Source organism: Piliocolobus tephrosceles, chromosome 6 (assembly GCF_002776525.5).
Source record: "Piliocolobus tephrosceles isolate RC106 chromosome 6, ASM277652v3, whole genome shotgun sequence".
In the NCBI taxonomy this organism is placed as follows: domain Eukaryota; kingdom Metazoa; phylum Chordata; class Mammalia; order Primates; family Cercopithecidae; genus Piliocolobus; species Piliocolobus tephrosceles.
Window position 1 is genome coordinate 52,573,507 of NC_045439.1, and position 22,625 is coordinate 52,596,131.

General features: G+C 46.9%; 1 protein-coding gene across 2 annotated transcripts in view; it reads right to left on the reverse strand.

Annotated features, from left to right (window-relative positions):
* Positions 1 to 22,625, reverse strand: part of SAMD4A (sterile alpha motif domain containing 4A) — a 226,924-nt gene that overhangs the window by 19,398 nt on the left and 184,901 nt on the right. For both annotated transcript variants that reach the window (XM_023231010.2, XM_031935761.1), the window contains exons 5-9: positions 21,970 to 22,079; positions 19,422 to 19,508; positions 12,802 to 13,135; positions 9,012 to 9,097; positions 3,322 to 3,440 (exon numbers count right to left, since the gene is read on the reverse strand). In XM_023231010.2, coding sequence (XP_023086778.1) covers positions 3,322 to 3,440; positions 9,012 to 9,097; positions 12,802 to 13,135; positions 19,422 to 19,508; positions 21,970 to 22,079 — 736 coding nt within the window. The remainder of the gene's footprint in view (positions 1 to 3,321; positions 3,441 to 9,011; positions 9,098 to 12,801; positions 13,136 to 19,421; positions 19,509 to 21,969; positions 22,080 to 22,625) is intronic.

Below are 22,625 nucleotides of genomic sequence, written 5' to 3' on the forward strand. Positions count from 1 at the left end.
GTCAGGGAGGTTACACAGCAGCCGGCAGGGTTTCAGGAACCAGCACATTCTTTCCAAGAAGAGTCAGCTTTAGTCATTCATGGATGAAGTCGAAATGCATTACCTCCAGTGGCCACAAGATGGAAGAGATCTGCTTTTCCAGCGACACAGGGGAGGTCTGTACCAAGCCTGTGGGGAGACTCCGGGAAGCTGGGCTGACGTAGTTTAACCCGTTGAGGGTGACAGGGGCCTGCGAACAGTCATTTCCTGAGAAGCAGAGCTGTGCCTGTGTGTAGGGGGAGGGGCATCTGAGCCAGCAGTGCAGATCTCAGAAAATAAGTTTCTTTTCTCCCCAGAATTCCTGAATTTCCTAGGGGGAGAAGGGGCAGGAGGGAGAATTCTGGGCTTGTGCCTTTCTACTTCCGGGCTTTGGTGGCCATGGAAAGAGTTCTAGATTCTGGTCAGAAGTTCTTCTAAAGGTGGTGAGGAGGACACTCACGGGTTCTTGGTATCTTTATCTTGGCCTTTCTTCCTTTTTTCTCCTATTTTCCCTTTTAAAAATTTCGTTTTTATTTTTACTAAGGCTTAAGACTTTTTGGTTTGAAAGAAGAACTCAGGGCCAGGAGGGGTAGAATAAATTTCACATGATGAGAGACCTCCTTTGGTGGAAGGACAATCTGACTATGTGAGGTAGAGACAAGGGCCGAGTGTTTTTTTTTTGTTTGTTTGTTTGTTTTTAACGATGAAAACTAGTCCTTTGAGTTCTGAAGTCGGAATTTTGGCCACCTGGTAGATGATTCAGTATTCTGCTATGATTTTTCCTTATTTAGTGTGGATAGCATTTTCTCACTTTCCTTTTTGGTTGGATTTTTAAAAAGTTATTTCATATGCAAAATACAGAGTCAATGAGTGATGCTAAAATGATATGTGCTTCCAGGAAGGCAAGACTGTATTCTTAAGCAATATAATCTGGGCAGAGGACTCTGTTATGGGATACTTAGTCACTGGAGAAAGGAGGGATCCAGGGACTCTTAGGACTCGGCTGTATAGGGGAGGGGAGTAAAGCGAGAGAGTAGGACCCATCATGTCCTACTCTCACGCTTTCCTAGATTGGCTAGGCCATCTTTCTCCTGATGGTAGGACCCTTCGAGGGTTGTTACAAAGCCAGCTTTGCAGAGGGTTGCCACTGCTGGTAACCAGAGTGAATGCTTGGATTAACTTAAGATTGCTAGGTTTAATGAAATCATCGATGCTTTCTGGGGAGAGAACAAAGTGACAAAAGCAAGTTTTCCTTTCTCATTCTCTTGCCTTACATTTCTAAATCTGGTTTCATTACACTGAAATGTTGAAATGCATGAAAAGTCTTTGATAAAGTAACATTAATAAGAATCAATTAATTTGGGATTTGTGATAATCCAAGCAGGGGCTGGGTTGCAGTAAACTTTGTATTATTGGAGAAAGAGGTCTTCAAAGCAAATTAATAGCACAAAAAGATCCCAGAGGAAATACTTCTGAGTATAAAACATCTTCCAGCATTTTGAATTGAATTCCAATTCCAATTGAATATCCACAAGCGATTCATTCTCATCTAATCAATAAAAAGACGTCCATTAGGACTCCAACCTGGCAAACCTTGGGTTAGCCCAATCCAAGTGTTACTAACACCCTGGAGAGGTCAAGGTTCATGCCCCCTGCTCCACCTCCAGAAGGCTCTCAGATGTGGACCAATGACAACACAGGGCTGACAGAGGCCAGGGTGGGACTTTTGGAGGAGCAGCAAAGAGCTTAAAAGCCCCATCTTCATCTCCAACCTCCAAATGCCTTCTTCCTCTTGGAACTTGTCTCCCAAGGGCCTGGTGTTGCAAGAGGAGTCTGGAACCTTTTCACCTGGGAAAAGTATTGCTGCTCTTAGGGAAAAGCCACTTGGGATGGGGGTAGGCCCCAGGGCAGAAGGCCAAGGAAGCAGACCTTGCCTTTCATCTGGGCCATTGGGAATCCTCAGGGCAGAGATAGTCTAGTCCAACCCATGAGGGTTGGCAACCCCAGAGAGCTTGGGGCCAGGGAACTGGTCCTGAAGTGTCGCTTTGCCTGAACCATCTTTTCCACTCATCAGCCTGAGACCGTGACAGTTGTCTGGCTTCCACAGGGTTAAGAGCATGGAGCTGGAGCTGGTGCCAGCCTGCCTGGTTCAAATCCCCGATGCTGCTGCCTACGAACTTGTCTGTAAACTGGGGTCAGCAACAGCAGCTCTACCTCACATGGTTGTCACAAGGATTAAATGTATTAATATTCTTAAAGTGCTTGGATACCACTTGGCATATATAAGTGCTAAATAAATGTTTGTTTAATAATAAGCGTTATATATGCTGGAATGTGATCACACTTCAATTTTAAAATTAATCTTTCATGAAGTCTTTTCACAAACTCCAACTGGCCTCATCTCCCTTAAATACAAAGCGGTGATGTTTTAAGGCACACTTATGCAAATAAATGCCCCAAATTTTAACACCACGGGCAAAGAGCTTCTATACATGCACTGAGAAATGAAACGAATTCAGAACCTTTCAGGTGCGAGTGAAGACATTATCTGCTCATGTTTTAAAAATGTAAGATAGAACGTTAATTTTTCAGTATGTTTACATTCTCATTCCCTTATGTCCCAATTCCCTATCATTGTTTAAGGCTTAACCCTTCCTCTACCCTTAATTTCTCCCACAAATTGTCACTGTAGTTCATCTTTAATATGCATTTGGATTCCTCAATTTAAAACTACATTAAGGTAATGGGTTCTAAAGTACAACCAGGCTTATTTTTAACTGCGTGCAAGAAGCTGAAGTACTATGAAAAAATCAAGAATTGTACTGCTCCACTGTGAGACTGCAGACCAAAATAGACTAGCCCTGGGCTCTTCACCCTGCCACCAACTATAATTAGCTTGTCTACAGCTAGAAGGGGGAAAAAAATTATCACTTAAGGTGCTGATAGAACAACCCATTTTTATCCTTTCAGATCCCCCTTTTGTGGGTAAGCCATCCTGTGTTTTGCCTGCATTTGTTAAATCATACCGACTCTCCCCTCTGATACCCATCCGGACTATTACCATCATTTTAACAATGCAAACGGAGTTACAAAAGCTCACATTCAGCTCTTCCCCTGGGAGTGCTCGCTCTCACAGCCTTTTCCCAGCCCCACCTGTTTAAGTAACGCAATTTGGAACTCGCCACAGGGCATCTTCATGAACAAGGAATGGTGCCCTGCCATATTCCTGCCCCAGGAACCGAGGTAGGCAAGAAGGTGCCGGGGGAACCACCGTGCATTACAAAGAATGAAATCCCAACATACTTTCTTTGCTGTCGATATCCTGATATGTCTAGAAGGGTTTTCCGAGGGAAAGACCGAAAGAGCTTCTGCACCTGCTGTTTCCATGACAACAATCTTTTTTTCTGTGTCTCTGTAAATGCCTGCAAAAACAAACAGGACTTTTAAATGGGTGACACAGCCTGGCATTAGAGGGAGAAACATGCAATTAATAGGGGAAAACACTGGAGTCTCTGCAGTTGCCTTTTCTTCAACTGTTTCTAACCTGGTCCAAACAGTAGTCAGTTTAATTTGGGAGCTGCCTACTTTGAAAATTTAAGTTATCTGACATTGGAGGTGCTTAGTAAGGTACATGCATCAAACTGTTGATAACCCTTATTTTTGGTTATATTTCTGGCAGATCCATACCCACATTCCCCCTCCCTCCTGACTCTACTCCGGACTCTATTAACCAATAATGAATTGCAAAATTGATTGGTGAATGCTCTGGGTTTTGCAGGCCCCCCTGCATTTTCATAATCAATGAAAATTCTCAACCACTCCAAAAATCAGTCTGCTTGATGGTGTGTGGCCATCCTAGAGTGGTCTACAGGGTGTCAGAGAATGGACTATATTCTCTGTGTTTCAGGACTTTGTTGAGAAATCTCCAGTTAATGGATCTCTTGCCTTACAAAAATCCCAGTGTGCCAGTCCTGACTTAAACCTTCTCTAAAGTTTAGGAAAATATGTAGGTCTGATACCTTCAGAACTCTTTTCTAGTAAAACTGGTGTGTGTGTTTTGCCTACTGCCCTGTAACAAACTCTTATCTATGTTATATTTCCTTTTGTGTTTAGCCTTTGTACTTGCCACAGACTAGGAAAGGACTTTACGTGGGTTAGGGGTCTCCAAGGCAGGAACTCTCAGATTCATGATATATTAGAATTAGCCAAGGAGACAGTCAAAATTCAGATACATGGGCTCCCTTCCACATGCCCAGGGCCTGATTTAGTAGATCTGAAGGGGTGTCTAGAGAGTTTGTGTTTGTAGCAAGTGCCCTGGTAATTCTGCTGCAGGTAAAGCGTGAACATGGGGTGTTCTAGGTGGTGAGGACACCACGTCACATATGAATCCCCTGCCAAGTGCCTAGAACTGTAGCTTAGAACACGTGCTGTTGGAAATCCATGTGATTTGATTGATTTGCAGTAACAAGGATGGAGAGAAGATTCCGAAGTAGTTTTGTCAATAAGGCATGAATTCCTTTAAGTAGTCATAAAATATTACTCAGTAACAGACTAAATGACTAGTTCCCATAAAGGAAACAGATTCCTTAAATAGAGAAGAAGAAATGACAGCTTAATTGTCCCCCAGTGATGCTTAATCTTTAAGGACCTAACTACCAGGAGAGCTCTGTGGACAAAAGCAGAAGAATGTTAATCATGTGGCAGAAACGTCATTGAGGACTTACAAACCCCTTCTTCCCGGGTGACCTTAGCCAGATGCCAGTAAGATGATGCATCAAGGCAGGCTAGGAGGCGAGGGCATGGCTCTCCTCCACAGTCCTGCTCATTGGTTGGTGATGCTCCCTCTGCGTGTCCTGCTACGCATGAGGACCTCTGAAACTGGGCGAAAGGCGAGCATTTCTGCTGGACTCACACCGAGAGGGGATCATTTCTGCTTCTGACTGGCTTATTCAGCCACGTGTTGTGTGAGGATACGTGGGCATGCTGGTCAGGGTGACCTGGGGAGGAGAGTTGTGGGCCAGAGGAAGGCTCTGGATGCAGACGGGCAGGGCTCTAATCCCTGCACGCCTTTATGCACACCCCTCTACCCAAGACTCAGTGCCTCCTAGAAACGGAGGATAATCTCTCTCTCAAAAGGATGTTGTGAGAATGAAATAACACATGAAAAACACTTAGAATATCTAGAATGTGCCTCACTCTTAATAATGGTTCAATAGATGCCACTCACAGGTGTCACACTGGGGTTTGGTTTTGGACCGCACAGACCGGCCATTTGGTGGTGGTAGACGGCTGTTCATCACATTAGACATTCAATATGACCTTGCACTCCAACAACAGCACACAGCAAATGACTTCAAGGTCTCTAAACTATGATACTGAGCTGATCTGGAGCCAGCCTGAAGGACAACTGGCCTGAGTTTCCAAGTGACAAAGGAGTAAGGGGCTCATTTCATGGATGTGCTTCCTAAGACACCATTATAGACATGACATCTTCCCTGGTGGGAAACAACACCCGAGAAGGTGGGAATGTTGGTGCCTCTACGGGGAGGGCAGCACATTCCCTGGGCACCTCAGTGGGCGGTGGGGTTCCTTTCCTTCAGAGCTGCAGATGGGAGCCAGCCCCTTAGCAGTGCTGAATGAGAGTGGGGGGCAGTTCTCAGTTGGGGCTGTGGTGCTTGGTCGTGGCTGGCTCCGGGAGTTTCTGAACACTGGTTCCTGACCTACAGAGGAGTGCTCAGTTCCAGGGGATCGGCATTGGCTATGATGCCCAGTATCTCACTGCAGCCCCAGGTTGGGCTGGGGAGCAGCTTCCTGAGGGGCCTGGAGGGGAAGGGAAGGCTTCATGCCCAGCAACTGCCCGGGCACCCCTAGTCACCACTCCAGAGTTCTGGCCCTCTCAGGCCTAGACCAATGCATCTGTCTGGAGGAAGATGGCTATGGTGTCCCAGTGTATGTGGCTGGATGAAAAGGCTCATAAAGAGGCAAGAGCCATTCTTCACCTCAAGACACAGTGAAGTGCCCAGAGGCCTGGGATTATAACTCAGGAGTCAAAGTGACTGGTCTCAGAAATAAAATTCAGAACTTCCCTCTCCTTCCTTTCATGACTCTGGGGACTCGGTCCCTCCGTCCTGGGGAGGAAGGGAGGTGTCCTGGCCCAGTTAATACCTTCCCTGCTCCAAGCCAGCTAAGGAACAGCATGTCCGGGCTATGAAAGGGCGTCCTGTCTCTCTGCGCCCGGGTGAACCTTCTTCCAGGATGGAGGCTGTGCGCCTCCACAGGGCCTCACAGGCAGGGCGTGTTCTGCCCACACGGAATAACCAGAGGCTATGGAAAATTATTCAGACGCTTTTCCTCTCTCTCAAACTAAAATCATAAAAAGCCCTGAACAACATTTTCCCTTCCAAAGCGGCACGCAGGCCCCTCCATCCTGACTTGAACTTAGCAAGCAGACACCTCACCAGCTCCTTCCTGCCTGGGGCCCCCAGCCATGAGAGGCCCCTCTGGGCAATCAGAGGAGATCACTTGGGGCTGCACGGAGGTAAAGGGGAAAAAAACAAAACCAGAGCCAGGATACCCAGGGAGGACACGCAGGACGGCGGGAAAGCGAGAAGCGTCAGGCCAACGTTTCAGGGCTGGCGAGGGACAGTTAGGAAGCCTGTGGATTGTTTGGCACGGGCAGCTGGAGGACTCGTTATTTCTGTCTCAGGTGCTCAGCTGTCTTGAGGCAAGGTGGACAGTACCTTGTCCTCCAATATCAATGCTGACAGCGGGCGTGGGAGAAGAAGCAGAGTTCCGGTTTGCTTTTATCAGAGGCTGAAATCGTCCCCATGCTGTCTGCCCCAACCCACCCACAAATGTCCTACTGCCCAACAAAACACGGGGCCCTGCAGACATCGCTCTCTTCTGCCTCCTTACGAACCGAGCCTCTACCACCAGGACTCTCGCTTGCCTTCCAGGTTTGAGTGTGGAGAGGATTCCTCCATGGAAATGCCCTGTTCTGGCTCCAGGTTTGGTGCTCGCTGCTGCTCCTCTGTGCTCCGGGGAACGCAGGGATGACCTTATCAGAGGCCTTCTCATCATGGCTGTGATGGCCTGTTTCTTTCTGTCTCACCCCTTCTCTCACTACTGTAACCTGCCTAGTTCGGGACAGGGACTAGGTGCTCAGTAAGTATCTATGGAATGAACGAGTTGTAACGTTCTTCACTGTGTTCTTGCCTTCTCTTCCTTCGTCGCCTTTTCCTGGCCAAAACAAGTCCAGTGTCAGGATTGGAAATAGAAAAGGATTACTCAAGGCTTGTGGGGAGAAGGCCTTGTGCCTGAAACAAAGTCACAGATAAGCCTTCAATACAGGCTTTTGACAGTGCCTGGGTGCTCTAGGGAAGCCATTAAAGAGGGAAAAAAACATTTTTATTTTTAGTGAAAAGTCTAGTACTTTGGTATAGTTGAACATTTCAGAGGATGGTATGTCTGAGCCCCCAACCTAGGCGGCTGGTCACCGTCGTCACACTGACAGCTTTGGCCAGAGCCGCTTGGGCACATAAGAATCCATACGGCCAAGAGGAGAAGCTGCAAAAATGAGGGTCTGGGGAAGTGGGGAAGGGGGAGCTGGGATGGAATCCCAGAGGACAACTGTACCCTTGTATGGGAAGTGTGGGTAGCAGATGAGGGCCCTGAGAACTGAGTGAGACCTTCAATAGCCCAGGGCCGATGCAGCAGCTGGGAGGGTGAGAACGTGAGAGGGAAGTGGAGAAGGGGCCTGGCTGCTGTGCTGGGCCATCTGCCTTCACCGGAGCCCTCTGGAGCCCTGGAGTACTGGCTGCCAATGCAGCAAAGGTGAGGAGGCCTGGGGCCTTTATTATCCTTTTTTTTTTTCCCCCGAGACAAGTGTCACTCTGTTGCTCTTGCTGGAATGCAGTGATAGGATCATAGCTCACTGTAGCCTTGGCCACCTGGGCTCAAACCATCCATCCTCCCACATTGGCTTCCCGAGTAGCTGGGATTACAGGTGTGCACCACCACACCTGGCTAATTTTTTTTTTTTTTTTTTTTTTTTTTTTTTTTTTTTTTTTTTTTTTTGCAGTGACAGGGTCTTGATATGTTGTCTAGGCTGGTCTCAAGCTCCTGGCCTCAAGTGATCCTCCCACCTCGGCCTCCCAAAGTGTGGGGATTATGGGTGTGAGCCACCGCCCCAGCTCGTTTACCATCTTATTCTCACATTGAAATCCTACAAAAAGACTTCACCACCGTAGGTTTATCTGGTCCCAAGTTTTCTCTAGTCTAGGCCTTGCCTCTGTAGCTCTTTGTGGGGAGGGAGGGGTGCCCAAGGAGCCACTGAAGTTTTAGGTCTGAGGTGCAACTCCCTCTCCCTACATGCCCCTCAGGGACAGCCACCAGTGCAGATGGCTGCCTAGCCTGCCATGCCCAAGTGTCTGTCTCACTCTGTATATGAAGACTATGCCTGAGAGTCCAGTAAGCACACCTGCAGCCCGCCTCAGGCCTCCTCCAAAAGGATATATAGCAAATATGATTCCTATAACAATCGCAAGCCCACACACACACAGACACACTCGTTATTTCTTTTATGGGCTCTCTCTCTCCCTTCCTCTCTCCAGTTCCCTGAGCTAAAAGCCAAGAGTTCAACACAAGATTTTTAAAAGACTTGAAAACGCCCAGGACTAAGCAGCAGGGCTCGTGTGTTATCCTGCGAGCCTTGGCCACCCGGGGCTGCTTCCCCAGCCAGAAGTCGTCTCAGGCGTTCGCTGCACATCAGAGCACTTGGTCTGGGCAAATCTTTGGACACCAAAGTAATGTTCAAGCTGTGTTTGGGTTTGAGGCTGTCATAGCCTAGTTCTGCCCAACCTATTATTAATAACTGTCCACCACTCAAAAAACAAGTTGTTGGAGACTAAAATGATCACATCACAGAAACTCTGAGAACCTTTTCTAAGCAATAAAAACAAAAAATTGGTTTTGTAAAACCTGTCACTACTCACCTCATGAATTAGACACTTGTCTATGAGCTGTAAATAGGAACTTATATTTTCCTCATCGGGTCTGGAGACCAAGAGCTGTGTGCACACTGTAATTAAAAAGAAAAGATGAATTAGAAAAATGCACCCCTTTCTAATCTCTGGGACCTGACTCTCATTTCCCTTCAGGACCAACACTCTGAGAGGTATGTGTGTCTGCAGCTTTATGTAAGGCTCACAAAAAAGGCCAAGAGGCTCCTCATTCCACAGACGTCAAAGGCTCAGACACCGTGGGAGCCCTTGCCTTGAGAAGCCCCTTGGGTTAATTCCAGTCGTGCCATTCTATGTGAAGCCTTCTGCAATAAGACACTTCGTGAGAGGAAGAACACAGCAGTGAATAGTGGCGTCCTGAGCTCCGTCTTTGAAAGTGGCTCTGTGTGAGGAGCTTCAAAAGCATCCAAGACCCTGACACTGTCAGAGAGAGCAGCCTCCGTGATTTTATGAATGAGCGCGCACCCCTCGCCAGGTGCAGAGGCAGTGGCGTTTGTGTTTGGAGGAACGAGCTGGCACCTCCTGGAGACGGGGAGGTGTGTGGGTGTGCACATGCGCAGGAGGCCTGCTACTCACTCCTCAGAGGGTTGCTTTCTCAGAGTGATATGCACATTTATGCACACATAGGCGCAGGCTCACCTACACACTCAAGTCAGTGCTAATGAGGATGGAGCAGAGTTAGTCTGCGGGTAGAGTACACACACGCACTGGCTTTCTTACCGCTACGTTACTGTGGCCCATTCTGGTCTCATCATAGAGGTGACGATTCCCCGACTTTCTTAGTCGTGTTTACAGGGCCATGGTGGAGATGGGTGGACAAAAGGAGTCAACCAGAGAGTAAAAAATGCCTGACACTCAAGGAGATCAAGCTTGAAACCTGGCATCATACTTCATTCCTCCCTGTCCCTAACCCTGCATGGCTGTTCGGTCACACAATCCCATTTATTTCTTGCCTTTGCACGTAGACTTTCAGTATAACATTGTTTGTCATAACAAAACCTTGTAAACCACCTCACTGCCTATTAATTGGGACTTTGTTAAATACATTACGGTTTATGCATACAGTGGAATAGTATGCCACCTTTAAAAAAACTTTGAGAGAGTGCTATTTGTATTGATAGAAATATTGTAAGTATACATACTTTTAAAATTTTATTCTTTTTTTTTTTGTTGTTGTTTTTGAGGGACAGGGTCTCACTATGTTGCCCAGGCTGATCTTGAACTCCTGGGCTCAAGTGATTCACTTCAGCCTCCCAAAGTGCCAGGATTACAGGCATGAGCCACTGTGCCCAGCTATCGTATTTTTAAAAAACCCATCAGCCTGTAGAAAAGAATGTAAATAAGGTCTGCGTGTGTATAAAAGTGAATATTCATGTGCTTATGTATGATCATGAAGTTTCTGAAAGGATATCCCAAAACTTAACAGTGACTCTCCCTGGGAATGAGGATGGCAGGGTTTGGGGTGGGGGAAGGGTGGTTTTCCACTTTCCACCATTTTGTTAATTTGAATTGTATATACTGAGTGTGAACTGGGGTTACAGTTTCCTTTAAAGTAGTTAAAATATAAAGAAGCAGTGCCATAGCAGTGTGGGTCTCTTAAGAAGTAGGGCAACGTACCGCGTGTTCAGTAGCTGCTCCACTTGGGCTTGGCGGAGCTGTGTCTTCACCCATGGGGAAATCTGTTCTAATCCAACACAGCTAAGGGGTGGGTGGGGGAGAGTGAGGGCCCACCCTGGCCATCAAGCTCCAAGGGAAGCTGTGAGTCATCTCTTCCACCAGATTACTATGAATTTAAGTCTTTTTTAGGACATGCCTTAAGGTGGGTGGTGGAAGGGTGGGAGTTGCTCTTACTGCAAACTGGGTTTTTTAAAATGGTCTGAAATATTGGACAATAACAGAGAAAAAACTGTTTTCCCCTTCCAAAGGAAAAGTGCTGGCATTTCCATATGTTAGAAAATAATCAAGATGTCTTGTAAGACACCAGATCAAGCATAAATTATTCTAATGGTGGATATTTTCGAGGATATGGAAATAAGAGTCTGCCCCAGAAAAGGCAGAGGGTAGCCCAGGTAGAAAGGGGCACTCTTACCCAAAGGACCACGCTGTGGATTCTACCCTTCCCAACAGGCGTGCACCCAGCATGTATGCTTGGATGGTCTGTGGGAAGGCCTAACTTTAGATACTGGTGTCATTGCTCAAGTTTTGCACCACCTACTTATGAGGCATCTACTATAAGCACTGTGCTACAAGCAGGGTATTGAGTAGCTATTAAAAGTGGTCTGACTGTGCTGCAGACTAATGAAGATACAGTCAAGCAAACAGGCAATTACAGTCTAGTGTGAAGTGGGCTAAGATAAGAAAAGTAAAGGGGGACGCGGGGCAGGTGAGAGGGGGTACCTCACCCAGCCCAGTGGATCAGCAGGCTTCCTGGAGCATGTGAGGACTTGGCTAAGACCTGGAGGAGGAGGCATGACCCAGGTGAAGGGAATGGGGTGAGGAAAACAGTGTTATAGACAAGGTTGTCCCATGTGGATGTGCAGGCTGTGCACTACACAAGTGCATGCCAAGGTGAGTGCTAGCAGTGCCATGTCCACCCACACAGGGCACCATCTTGTAATTCACATGAAGGATGAAGGCTTTGTATAAACTAGTAGGGGCCTAGGTTCTAGGCAAAGGGTAGATATGTACAAAGGCTCAGAAGCCAAGAAAATATGCAAACTTTTGAGAACTCAAAGATATAAAGTTTCAAAGACATAAAGTCTATATCTTTGAGAACTCAAAGACATAGAACTCAAAGATATAAAGAGTATAGAATGGAGGTGGTCAGGGCTCTGGAGGTAACAAGGAGACACTAGATGACACATGACTCTTTAAGTTTGGATTTTGTCACCTAAGAGCAGAGAGAACCATCACATGAAACCCTACCTTGTTCTATCTTGAGCTGATAAGAAGGCACAGTGGTAACTATGTGCATGATGGAGAGACTGCAGGGTTCAAATTCCAGCCCTGCCATCAGCTGTGTAAGCTCAGGTGGGCTCATTAGCCTGTGTGCCTCAGTTTCCTCCTCTGTAAAATGGGATAACTTGGGGATTAAGTAAGCTCTATAGGTACAGCATGTGTCTGCTACAGAGGAAAAGCTAAATAAATGCAAGCTATTCGTACTAGAGCATTTCGCACGGCAGGCCAGCTGTGAAGAGGGAATATAAACGCAGACACGGGAGAATGAGAACAAAACAGTTCCATGCTGGGAATTCTCCAAACCCTGGCCACATCTGAGAACACTTTCAGTGGTGAGGAGAGAGGCCACTGCTAAGGCTGGCATCTTTCTGCACAGGGAGATCTTTGGGCTCTGGCTAAAGGCGTCTGTGCCCCTTCAGTTTGTCACTCATTTTCTGCCACTTTTGCTTTGGGGAGAGGGTGAGATGCTGAGTGAATGGTTTGTTCCCAAAATCATCTTTTTCGGAGTTCTTCCCACCTTCCTCCCACAAGGGTCCTCTGGCCCAATGAGCACTGTCATAAAAGAGCTGGCGTCCCCTGGTCTGAGGGAGTTGGGAGAGAAAGGAGCCGGGATTAAGGAGTAGGTCTCCGGGGGTCACAAAAGGCTTAACCTCCCTGAGCTGCACGTTCCCTATCTGTAAGATGGAGCTAATGATGTCTACTTGGACAGGGAACTTATCCAGCACCCAGGGGAAGCCCCCAGGAGCCCGTCGCTCTGGTTAGTGGGATCCGAGAAGAAAAAAGAAATGGGTACATCGGGCTCTACCTTTCCCCATGACGCGTGTGAACTGCCCGGGGAGGTCCCCCTCCGGCAGGGGGGCGACGGCCAGCTCCCCATCGCAGCTGCTCAGCTGGTGCGGCTGGAGCCCCCCACTGGCCCCGGCCGAGGGGGTGGCCGTGGCGCCAGTGGCTGTGGCCCCATCTTTGCAGTCGGGGCTCTGGCTCTCTGGGCCCATCAGTGAGGGCTGGCGCGGGGCCTGGGGCTCCCGGGGGCGAGCCTCGGGCGTGGTGCTCGGGGAGCCGTAGGCCTTGATGGGAGTCAGGATCATCTGGTGTAGTTCCTGGAGCGGGACGCGCAGGCTGCCCCCCTCGATGATGTCCTGGACGAGGAGAGCAGGAAGACCTCCGTTAGGCTCAGGAATAAGGGTCGTCCACCCCTGTACCTGTCCTCCCCTGCCCTGAGCTCGTGGATTCGTGGCTGCTGGTACCCTCATCAGGATGTTTTTGGAAAAAGGGACCACTTTCGTTTCATCGTTCTAATATTGGCCCAGGTAGAAAATTGGAAAATACAGATAGGTGTAGCGAGGAAAATACACACCATCAGAAAATCCCACTATCTAGAGATGACCACTAAAACAGTTTGGTGTATTTCCTTTTCTGCCTCCCTCGGTGCATTTCTGTAAAATGTGGTTATACATTTTACAGTCACACGCTCTAGAAGCTGTACAACAAGGTTGGGTGACATGATGGCTCTGTGTCCTGTGTATGCTTTGTTCTGGATGAAATAGCCCGTTCACACCTTCACTCAGTCCACGGCACAAGCAGCACAGGGTAGCGATTAAGAGCAGAGACTCTGGGTCAGAGGCTGGGGTTTGGATTCTTGCACTCCCATGTGACCCTGGGCAAATGGCTTAACCACTTTGTTCCTCAGTTTCCCTGTGTACAAAAAATGAGCACATCGTAGCTGCCTCATTGCCTTTAGGGTTCCCCAGGGAGTTGACATCCAGCCACGAGATAACTAGACCATGCCAGGGGCTGTGGTATGGGCCGGGGCTGCTGTGAGGGGAAGCTCCTGGAGAGGGTGACATTGGTGCAAGGACCCAAATGAGCATGGGCATGAGGATCCTGGGGAGAAACACCTCAGGTAGAGGGCACAGCAAGGGCAAAGCCTCTGAGCGGGGAGTGTGAGGAACAGCAAGGAGGCCTGCGATGGAGCAGGTGGGCAATGGTGTCCCGTCAGCCACCTAGGCCTGAGCCTGGAGGCCTTGGGCCGGGGCAGGGATGCTGGAATCTAGTCTAAGATGGGAAACCAGGGAAGGTTTCGAGCAAGGGAGTGCCAAGTTTTACAAGAATCATTCTGGAGAAGAATATGTATAGAACTGTAATATAATATATACATGTCTTCATGTGTTGTATAATAACATTGGATCATTCTGCACATATAGTTTGATATACTGGGCACTACTTATTAAAAACAGAAATAAAAGTTGATTCTGATAGATATTTCTCTCTGTGCCAGATGCTCACAGAGGCCCAAACACTGTGGCTTGGAGCGTGGCTGGGGCTCGGGAGCCTGGGACCCTGCCTGGCATCATGGCTGGGGTGGTCCCTCTGCAACAAAGCTGCTCCCCCTGTGTTTGTGCACATCAAGGTCTTCCTAGGACCTGGAAAGGACATTGACAATCAGGGCCCCGATTATTTATGAAGTATTTAATTTTTCTTTCTTTTTTTTTTCTTTTTGAGACAGAGTCTTACTCTGTTGCCCAGGCTGGAGTGCAGTGGCATGATCTCGGCTCACTGCAACCTCTGCCTCCTAGGTTGAAGTGATTCGCCTGCCTCAGCCTCCTGAATAGCTGCGATTATGGGCACGTGCCACCATGCCCAACTCATTTTTGTATTTTCAGTAGAGATGGGGTTTTACCATGTTGGCCAGGCTGGTCTTGAGCTTCTGACCCCAGGTGATCCGCCTGCCTCAGCTTCCCAAAGTGCTGGGAATACAGGCGTGAGCCATCGCACCCGGCCCAAAGTATTTAATTTTCTGAGAGCTCAGAATAGCAAGGACATTTAAAAAAGCCTGATGCATGAGTATCCAATCCATTCCTGGGGTCCTCTTTTACACTTGCTTGATGGTGTCAGGGAATGCAAACATATGAAATGTGATAATTTCTGCACCCAAACATTTCCAATCAATCCATCAGAAAAAGGAAAGCTGCGGACGGCAGCCTTGAATGTGCCTGTTTCAACTGTGGGCAGCGAAGAACACCAACAGCCACACCCTGTCGTTGGCAGGAACCTGCTTTGTTTGGCGGGGAGGGGTGGGAAGTGGAGCCTGGATTATGCCTTAGCCTAGTTGGCACGAAGGGTTTATGAAGGAAGTGAAATTTTAATTAGCCACCAGAATTGTCTCTCAAACCTGGCCAGGGCCGCTGTTCAGCCTATTTTAGGGGAGAAAGTCCCTTTTTCTCTTAGGAGAGTTTCGCGTCTGCCACCTTCCTTCTACACATGACAGATGTCTCTGCAGCAGTCAGGCATGCTCCTGATCACTCCTTCCCTGCTGCCCACAGTAGACCTGGCCCTTTCCCAGCATCTAGATACCATCATGTGATTGGCTTCCTTGACTTGACCTGGTGATGTGACCAGGGCAGGCACAGGGAGGTGAGCTAGCTGACCCATGCCAGGAGAGCACTTACCACCTTTTCTGATCAGACTGCGTGCTAACTAGGGGACCCCTGGATCCTACCTTGAGGTCCTGCCAACGGCTCAACTAGCCCCTGGGTGGCGGGGGACACTGACCTCCTTGTCCAGCCCCTGACTAAGGAGGGGAAGGGAAAAGAGGGATGAAGCTTCCCTATGAAGAGGGGCTAGGAAAGCCACGCTGGGGTGATCACATGGATCCCTGCCATGCCATCTCATGCAGCTGCTGTCAATGGGATGAGCAAATGCATGCTTGGGACACTCTGTCAACTGCACCAAACCCCTGCATGCTCTTGTCACATGGCAAGAAGTTTTCTCCAGCTAGTGGTGAGAGGAGATTTTGGTTATGTGAAGAGACTTCAAACAGGAAACATATACATGCTCCATTCAAATCTTATCTGATTCTTCTACTGGAGGCAACCACACCAAAAAATCAATCAATCAATCAATAAAAACAAGAATCAAAAAAGAACCCAAAGACATAATGAATAACGTTGGACACTTTCTATAAAATATAACTTCCCAGGAATCATGTAGAATTTTGTTTTTTCCTCATAGACATCAAGCCATTGTCTCAAAGATAACATTTGGCTTACAACCAGTTAGCTCATCCCCTGATCAAGCTGGCATCAGTAGCATGGCACTGTGACCATCAGGTCATATTCCTGACACTTAAAAATGAATGAATTCCTGAACTCAAAACAGAGTGCCCAAATTGAGAAGGAACAGGGAAATGGCCAGCATGGAAATCAATCTAGCACCTTTGACTAACTGTGAGAATTAATTCTCCACGTTGACAAAAAAATGGGGAATCCACCCAAGTCTTTACTGATCTTTCATACAGAAAATATAATCCCACATGATAAACACAAAGAGGCACAGTGAAGCTGTTTACTAACGTGCTGTTACAAAGCTGAGGAGCTCCTTTGAGATCAGACAGCGGGAAGTCTGGTCCACCATTGACCACAGCCATCACTCGGGAGACAAGCAGGAAGGAAATTACTTCCTGACTTATACCAGCCCTGGTGTGGCTAACTTGGGTCTCGGAGGAAGGTTGGTTCAGTGCCTTTCCTGGGCATATGACAACAACAAGCTGCAAACCATCTGGAAAAGAGAGTCTTGAGCAGCCGAAGTGTCCCCAGCACTCATGTGGTGTCTCTAACTCCATCCTTCCCTTTGTATAAGAAGAATTGGGATTCTCACATAATAGACAGGACTCCTATATCTAGCGCATTTGTTCTTTCCTCCTCTCATGCACCCATCAGCTGCTGAGCCCTGTCATCAACCAGGCACTGTTATACACTGGGGATATGAAAACAAATTAAGTCATAATCTTTGCTCTAAGGTGCTTATGGTTTCTGGGACCCACATGGTATGATGGGCATCAGGGCAGGGAGCTGTGGGAACATATAAGAGGGACCCCTGACCACCACTGCATGTTTCAGGAAAGGAGAAACAGCAGGAAAGGAACAAAGGATGAAAGGACGCTGTACATGGCCGAGCAGGGCTCAATGAGATGAAGCTCAAGAGCTTTTCCAAGTCCTTAGGAACCAACTTGCTAAGGAGTTTGGACTCACTCGAGTTTCTTTTTCTTAAAATCAGGATACCAGCAGCTCTCCTGATTACCTTAGGAAGTTTGCTGTACGGGCCAAATCCCCCGATAGGGGTGAAACATTTTAAAAAAGTATACAATGTACCTTACTAGTATAAGGCATTATTACTCCGGGAATATTTACACACAGAGCTCAGACAGCCACCACTGATTATGAACTCACTATGGGTGGGGCCCCAGCTATCTCCTTAGAAAGCTATGTGAGGTAAGAATATGGGAGGAAGGCAGGGGCAGATGACTCTTTTCCCAACAGCATCATCAGCCCAACGGTGTCTGGGAATGCCTGAGAAATGGCTGATTTGAGTCTGCCACCGGTGCCGTCAGTGGTAACAGGTTACAAACAACTCACTCCCTTGCAAAGCAGGAGTTAGGGGTTCCAGAGAAGAGAGGAGGGCCAGGGGATGAGTCCTCAGTGGATGCCTGAGAGAGATTCCCTCCCGCCCCAGCTCATCAGCTTAGGCAGGGACAACACACAGGATGTCCAAACATTCGGGTATTCTGACTCAAGCTCAACCCAGTCATCTGACACACATAAGCTCTCCTCTCTCAAAGAAGTCAGACTCGATAAACTCCATTTCTTTCCACTTGACCACTGGCTGCCATCACACTCTGCTCTGTAGGTGGCACCTTTTAACTTTCCCATTCCAGTGAACAGGGAGTCACTATTAGTCTATGTGCAAAATCTGGGACACAGAAAACATCACTGACTTATCAAAGGCTAGATGGAAAGTCAATGGCATGTCGGGGTCACCCTTGCTACCGGGCTGCCAGAGTGCTCCCCACGCTGACTTCTGCCAGGCTGCAGGGAACAAAGCTAACAGGAATTTGTCTCCCAGGTGGGTGCGCTGCCTCAGTGATGGAGGATATGAATGAATCCTCAAGGCTGCTCCAGAAAGAAGGGAAAAAATCACTCTTTTACCATAACACTTAGCAATCAAATCCTTATGCAAAATGCTTTCTGCACTTTCTAACAAAGAAAGAGTAAATTGGCCTTTTGAACGTTCCCCCAAAGAGAATGGTTTCTCAATTTAAAAACGGCAATAGTCACTTAGACAAACTACTTTCTAAGGTAGTATAAAATTAAAAACAACAACAAATAAACCTCAGGTTCGATTGGATATCTCACTTGTAATCTGTAATTCACTTTAAGTAAGAAGAGATCTTTAATCACGGATGTGCACGTGAGAAGCCTCTGTCTGTCTATCTGGCCAGAGGTTTAAAAAGAAACGTTCCTTACAAAGTTATATATGTATATTCTATAAATATATATAACATATATGCATTGAATATAACTTTATATAGTCTATATAAAATTATACACACACATCTTTGTGCATCCGCTGAAAAATTACCACTCCATTAAATGTTTATGTGCTCACAAAATTTGCTTTATCCCTACCTCCCTCAATACTCTGTCCCCTTCCAAAATCCAAAAGCTCCCTGGAATTACTAGAAGAGGTTACCTCTAAAGCTCTGCAGGCTGCAAATACCCACAGAACTTCCCACCCACCACTCCTGCCTCCCAGTACTCATGCATAAGAATGCCAGCCCTGAGGCAGAGGCAATGCTGGTTCACTTGTGTGAGGCATGGGGCCTGCCCTCCTTTGGATCTTAGATGAAATCATGTCGTCATTAAGTCCTAAAAATGACATTGTTACCAGGGCAGCATCCAGACACAAAGGTAAGAAGAGGACCTGTGTAGGCAGCAAACAAAATGGGACAGTAGGCAGCTGATCACTGCTTTTAACATTGGAATAAACTTTTTTCAGCATTTAGCATTTTTGACATGGTTCCTATCAGAGTCACAGGGACCAACTCTGTTGTTAAGTTAAAGCCTGAAATGATTCTCTTGAGAGCCAACTATGTCTGCCTGCCAAATGCTTCTGACCCCCTCTATCTGCAGCGTACCTGTTAGTATTCACCACTCCGGGGGCAGCTTTTCTCAAAACAGACCCTCCTCTGGGAGGAGAGTGAGACCAAAGCGCGTGCCTTGCCCTGTTTTGCCAAGATTTCAGCCTCTGATTGTGAACTGGTCACCTCACTGATCTCTACAAATGTATATGAGGCAGAGACACAAATGCATATAAAAAGGGTGCATTTGAAAGCACTTCATCAGGGCTCTAAGATGGCCGGGCAAGGCAGCCTGGGCCCAGGGAATAAGCACACTGAGGCATCAGCTTCCAAAGAAGCACGTGCAACCGGGAGGTTTCACTTCAAAGTCATTCTGTTTTCTCTGACTTTGGTAAGGAAACCGCATGATACGCTCTAGTAGGTCTGTCGGTGACACTTCCAATGGAGAATTTTCCTTAGTTCACTTTCCCATAACAAAAGTGGAAATGTTCCCTCATCCGATAACTTACCCTTTCCAAAGACTTCAGGAGATTTTGTCTTTCTTTGAGCTTCTGAATACTGATGACAATTTTGTGTCTTGCACCTTTGGTAACATTCTGTAATTAAATAACAAGTTACATTTAAATGTATATTTAAAAACATATTTTTAAGAATCAGCTTACAGGTTCTTGGAGGCTTTTACTGTCTTCTTTGTTCCTCTATTTTCACGGGCTCATCAATATCCACTTACCTCTTGCATTAGTACCCATCGTCATAAACCTCTTCTTACTGAATATTATTATTATGTGTTGAGACAGAGTCTCACTCTAGTTGCTCAGGCTAGAGTGCAGTGGCGCCATCTTAGCTCACCACAACCTTCACCTCCTGGGCTCAGGTGATTCTCTAACCTCAGTCTCCCAAGTAGCTGGGACTACAGGCTGCCACACCTGGCTAATTTTTGTATTTTTAGTAGAGATGGGGTTTCGCCATGTTGCCCAGGCTGGTCTCAAACTCCTGGGCTCAAGCGATCTTCCCACCTCAGCCTCCCAAAGTGCTAGAATTATAGGTGTGAGCCACTGTGCCCAGCCATCTTCTTAATTCTAACTCCATCTGGCTACACATTTGCCTGTGTCTTTTGACCATGCTTTTTATCTGTATTTGTATCTTTCTGTATCTTGGAGAGAGATGCGGAACGGCCAACTATTCTACTCAGCATGAAATTTCTTCATAGTCTTGGAAGATAATTTTTAAGTCATGCACTCTTCCTTTTCTCCAGGCTTTATAATTTCAGTCCCCCTCAGTTTCCCTGAAGGTCCCAACCCCATACAGACATTCATGGCTTTCTCAAACCCTCCCTGTGTTTTTACCCATCTTGAAAAGATGAGCAGCCCAGTAGAGTCCACATGGAGTGTCATAAAACACGGGGAATTTCTGTTAGTTTGCAGCCTGTCTTTTGTTACTCTAAGGAAAACTAGAATAGAAAATTACTTAAATTCACAATTCAGTCATCTCTTCCGGTAAATGATTAGGATTCACAGTAAGAGTTGTGGATTTTATCTTCTTAACTGGGTAGCAATGGTGAGCCTAAGGATTTAAACAGTTGTTGATAATAGATACTGCAAATTTCCTGATACTCAGCCCTTTCTCAAATAAGGTCTCTAACTCAAATGTCTAGCAACTATTCCATAGAATTCTTCTTAAAGAAGGAAAAGATAGGAATATCAACAACATCTTTACTAGAAAAATAAAGACTCAAATGACAAGTGAACCCAGTCTCCAAGATGAAACACTAGGGGTATATTTCTGTTTACCCTTAACTTTGGGTTCTAGTGAATTAAATTACTCTGAAAAGTTTGTGCTGGCCTCTGGCTTTGCCCTCAATTATTTCTTGTTTTTTTCCTCAAGTTGAACAACTGATGACTTAGATTTTTTTCAACTCTGACCCAAACACAAAAATGCTCTTAGAAACAGTTCTCATCAATCCCTGGGATTTCAAGGAGCAATCAAGATTCAAAAAGAGGTGGGAGAAATGTTAGGAAGTTGAAATGAGTGCCTTTCATTCTCTGAGAATGTGCAGTGACTTTGGGCTTTGTGTTGTGTCTCCATATTGGGAGTCCGCCAGGCCTGCAGGGTTAAATGAGGGTACCGAATAAGCACTGGGGAACTGCTGATCTGCGGGGAGGTGTGCATCCAGACCAGCCATGCCCAAATGGTACAATCTCCTCTTCCTGCAAAGGAAATATTTTTAGCCTATTCAGACCATCGATTCTTTTAAATCATTGCTGAAAGGAAACTGAGGCCAATGTGAAACATGCAAATAGCATTTTAAACAAGGGAAACAAAGACATTGGTCAGATCCATTCACCCGAGCGCAGCATGGTAGGAAACATGCTTAGTTTCAGGGGTTCTGTTGACTGGCCTGTGGCATCCACATTGGGGAAAGATGCCTTAGGGGAAATGAAATCTGAGACCTATGGAAATCTCATTCTCAATGATTGTCTCATGTTAGAAGAAAAAGGTTTGCATAATTTTCTCCAATCTCAACAAAGACTGGCATGGACATGACTTTTTAAAAATGTTGGGGTGGGTCTGAGGCATGACCTGGTGCTTCTACTCAGCAGTCCAGTTAGAAGCTGGCTGATTTGTAACTGGACTAGACAACAGACAATGGATCTGTCACTTCCCAAATGAGCCAAGCCCTGCTCTGGCAGAGGGAGGGATAGAGCGAGAAAAGCAAAGGCAGGGATGTAGATTCTTTGTGGCGTGGTCAAATGTTACCTCTCCTAGGAAATTCCTCCCTAGCACCTGGAACTTTGGAGTGTGCTGAGATTATGCCTTTTCACACCACTTGATCTTACCCTCACGACCCTGCTTGTCTTCCATCTCCTATTGGACTCTGAAGGCAAGAATCCACCCAGTTTTGCTCACCATGGAATCCTGGCCAGCACCCCACAGTTCCCAGGACAGGGCGGGTTACTGTGTGGGCATAGGTATGGGTCCAGACAACGTTGTCCAGGCCTTGAACTTCAGGTCCCACCTGGGGCACCCTCTCAGGGAACAGTCACCTCTAGCACATACCTGCGCCTCCAGCTGGCACTCGGTGAGGGCCATCATCTCCTCATAGGTCATCTGGGAGAAAAGCGCAGCATATTTGTGCAGGCGGAGGCTTTTTAGCCAGGCTGGAACATCTGTGGTGCAAGATGTACAAGAGATGGGGAGAGAAATGAGAGGGAATGACAGAGATGACAAGAGATGTAGGAACAGAGAAAGGAAAAGAGGGTGATGGTCAGAGGAAAAAAAGGAAAAAACAAAACATCTTTATGTTACTACGGATTTAATTTTAGCTAAGATGCAGAAGTCTCAGGCCAGCCCTGACACTCCTACTGGTGGGCTCCTTTACTCTACTTGGACCAGGAGAACTAACTTGGGGTCCATGAGCTTCAGGGCATTCACAAATCCCCTACAATTATATCCCAATTTGTGAGTAGATGGGAAGTTTTCTGGGCAGAGGGCCATCCATAGCTTCTATAAGATTCCCAAAGGGGTTCATGAGCAAAAAGATGGCAGGGAACAACTGCATTAGCTGGACTGCTTCATCATTGAGTTGGAAAGAGCTGGCTTCGAATGTTAGAGCTACATGAGCAGACTACGACCTCAAGATAATTTTTGTACATTCAATGCAGATTTTCACACACTGTTTCAGCCACTCCCACAGTGATAGGAAAATGGTGGAG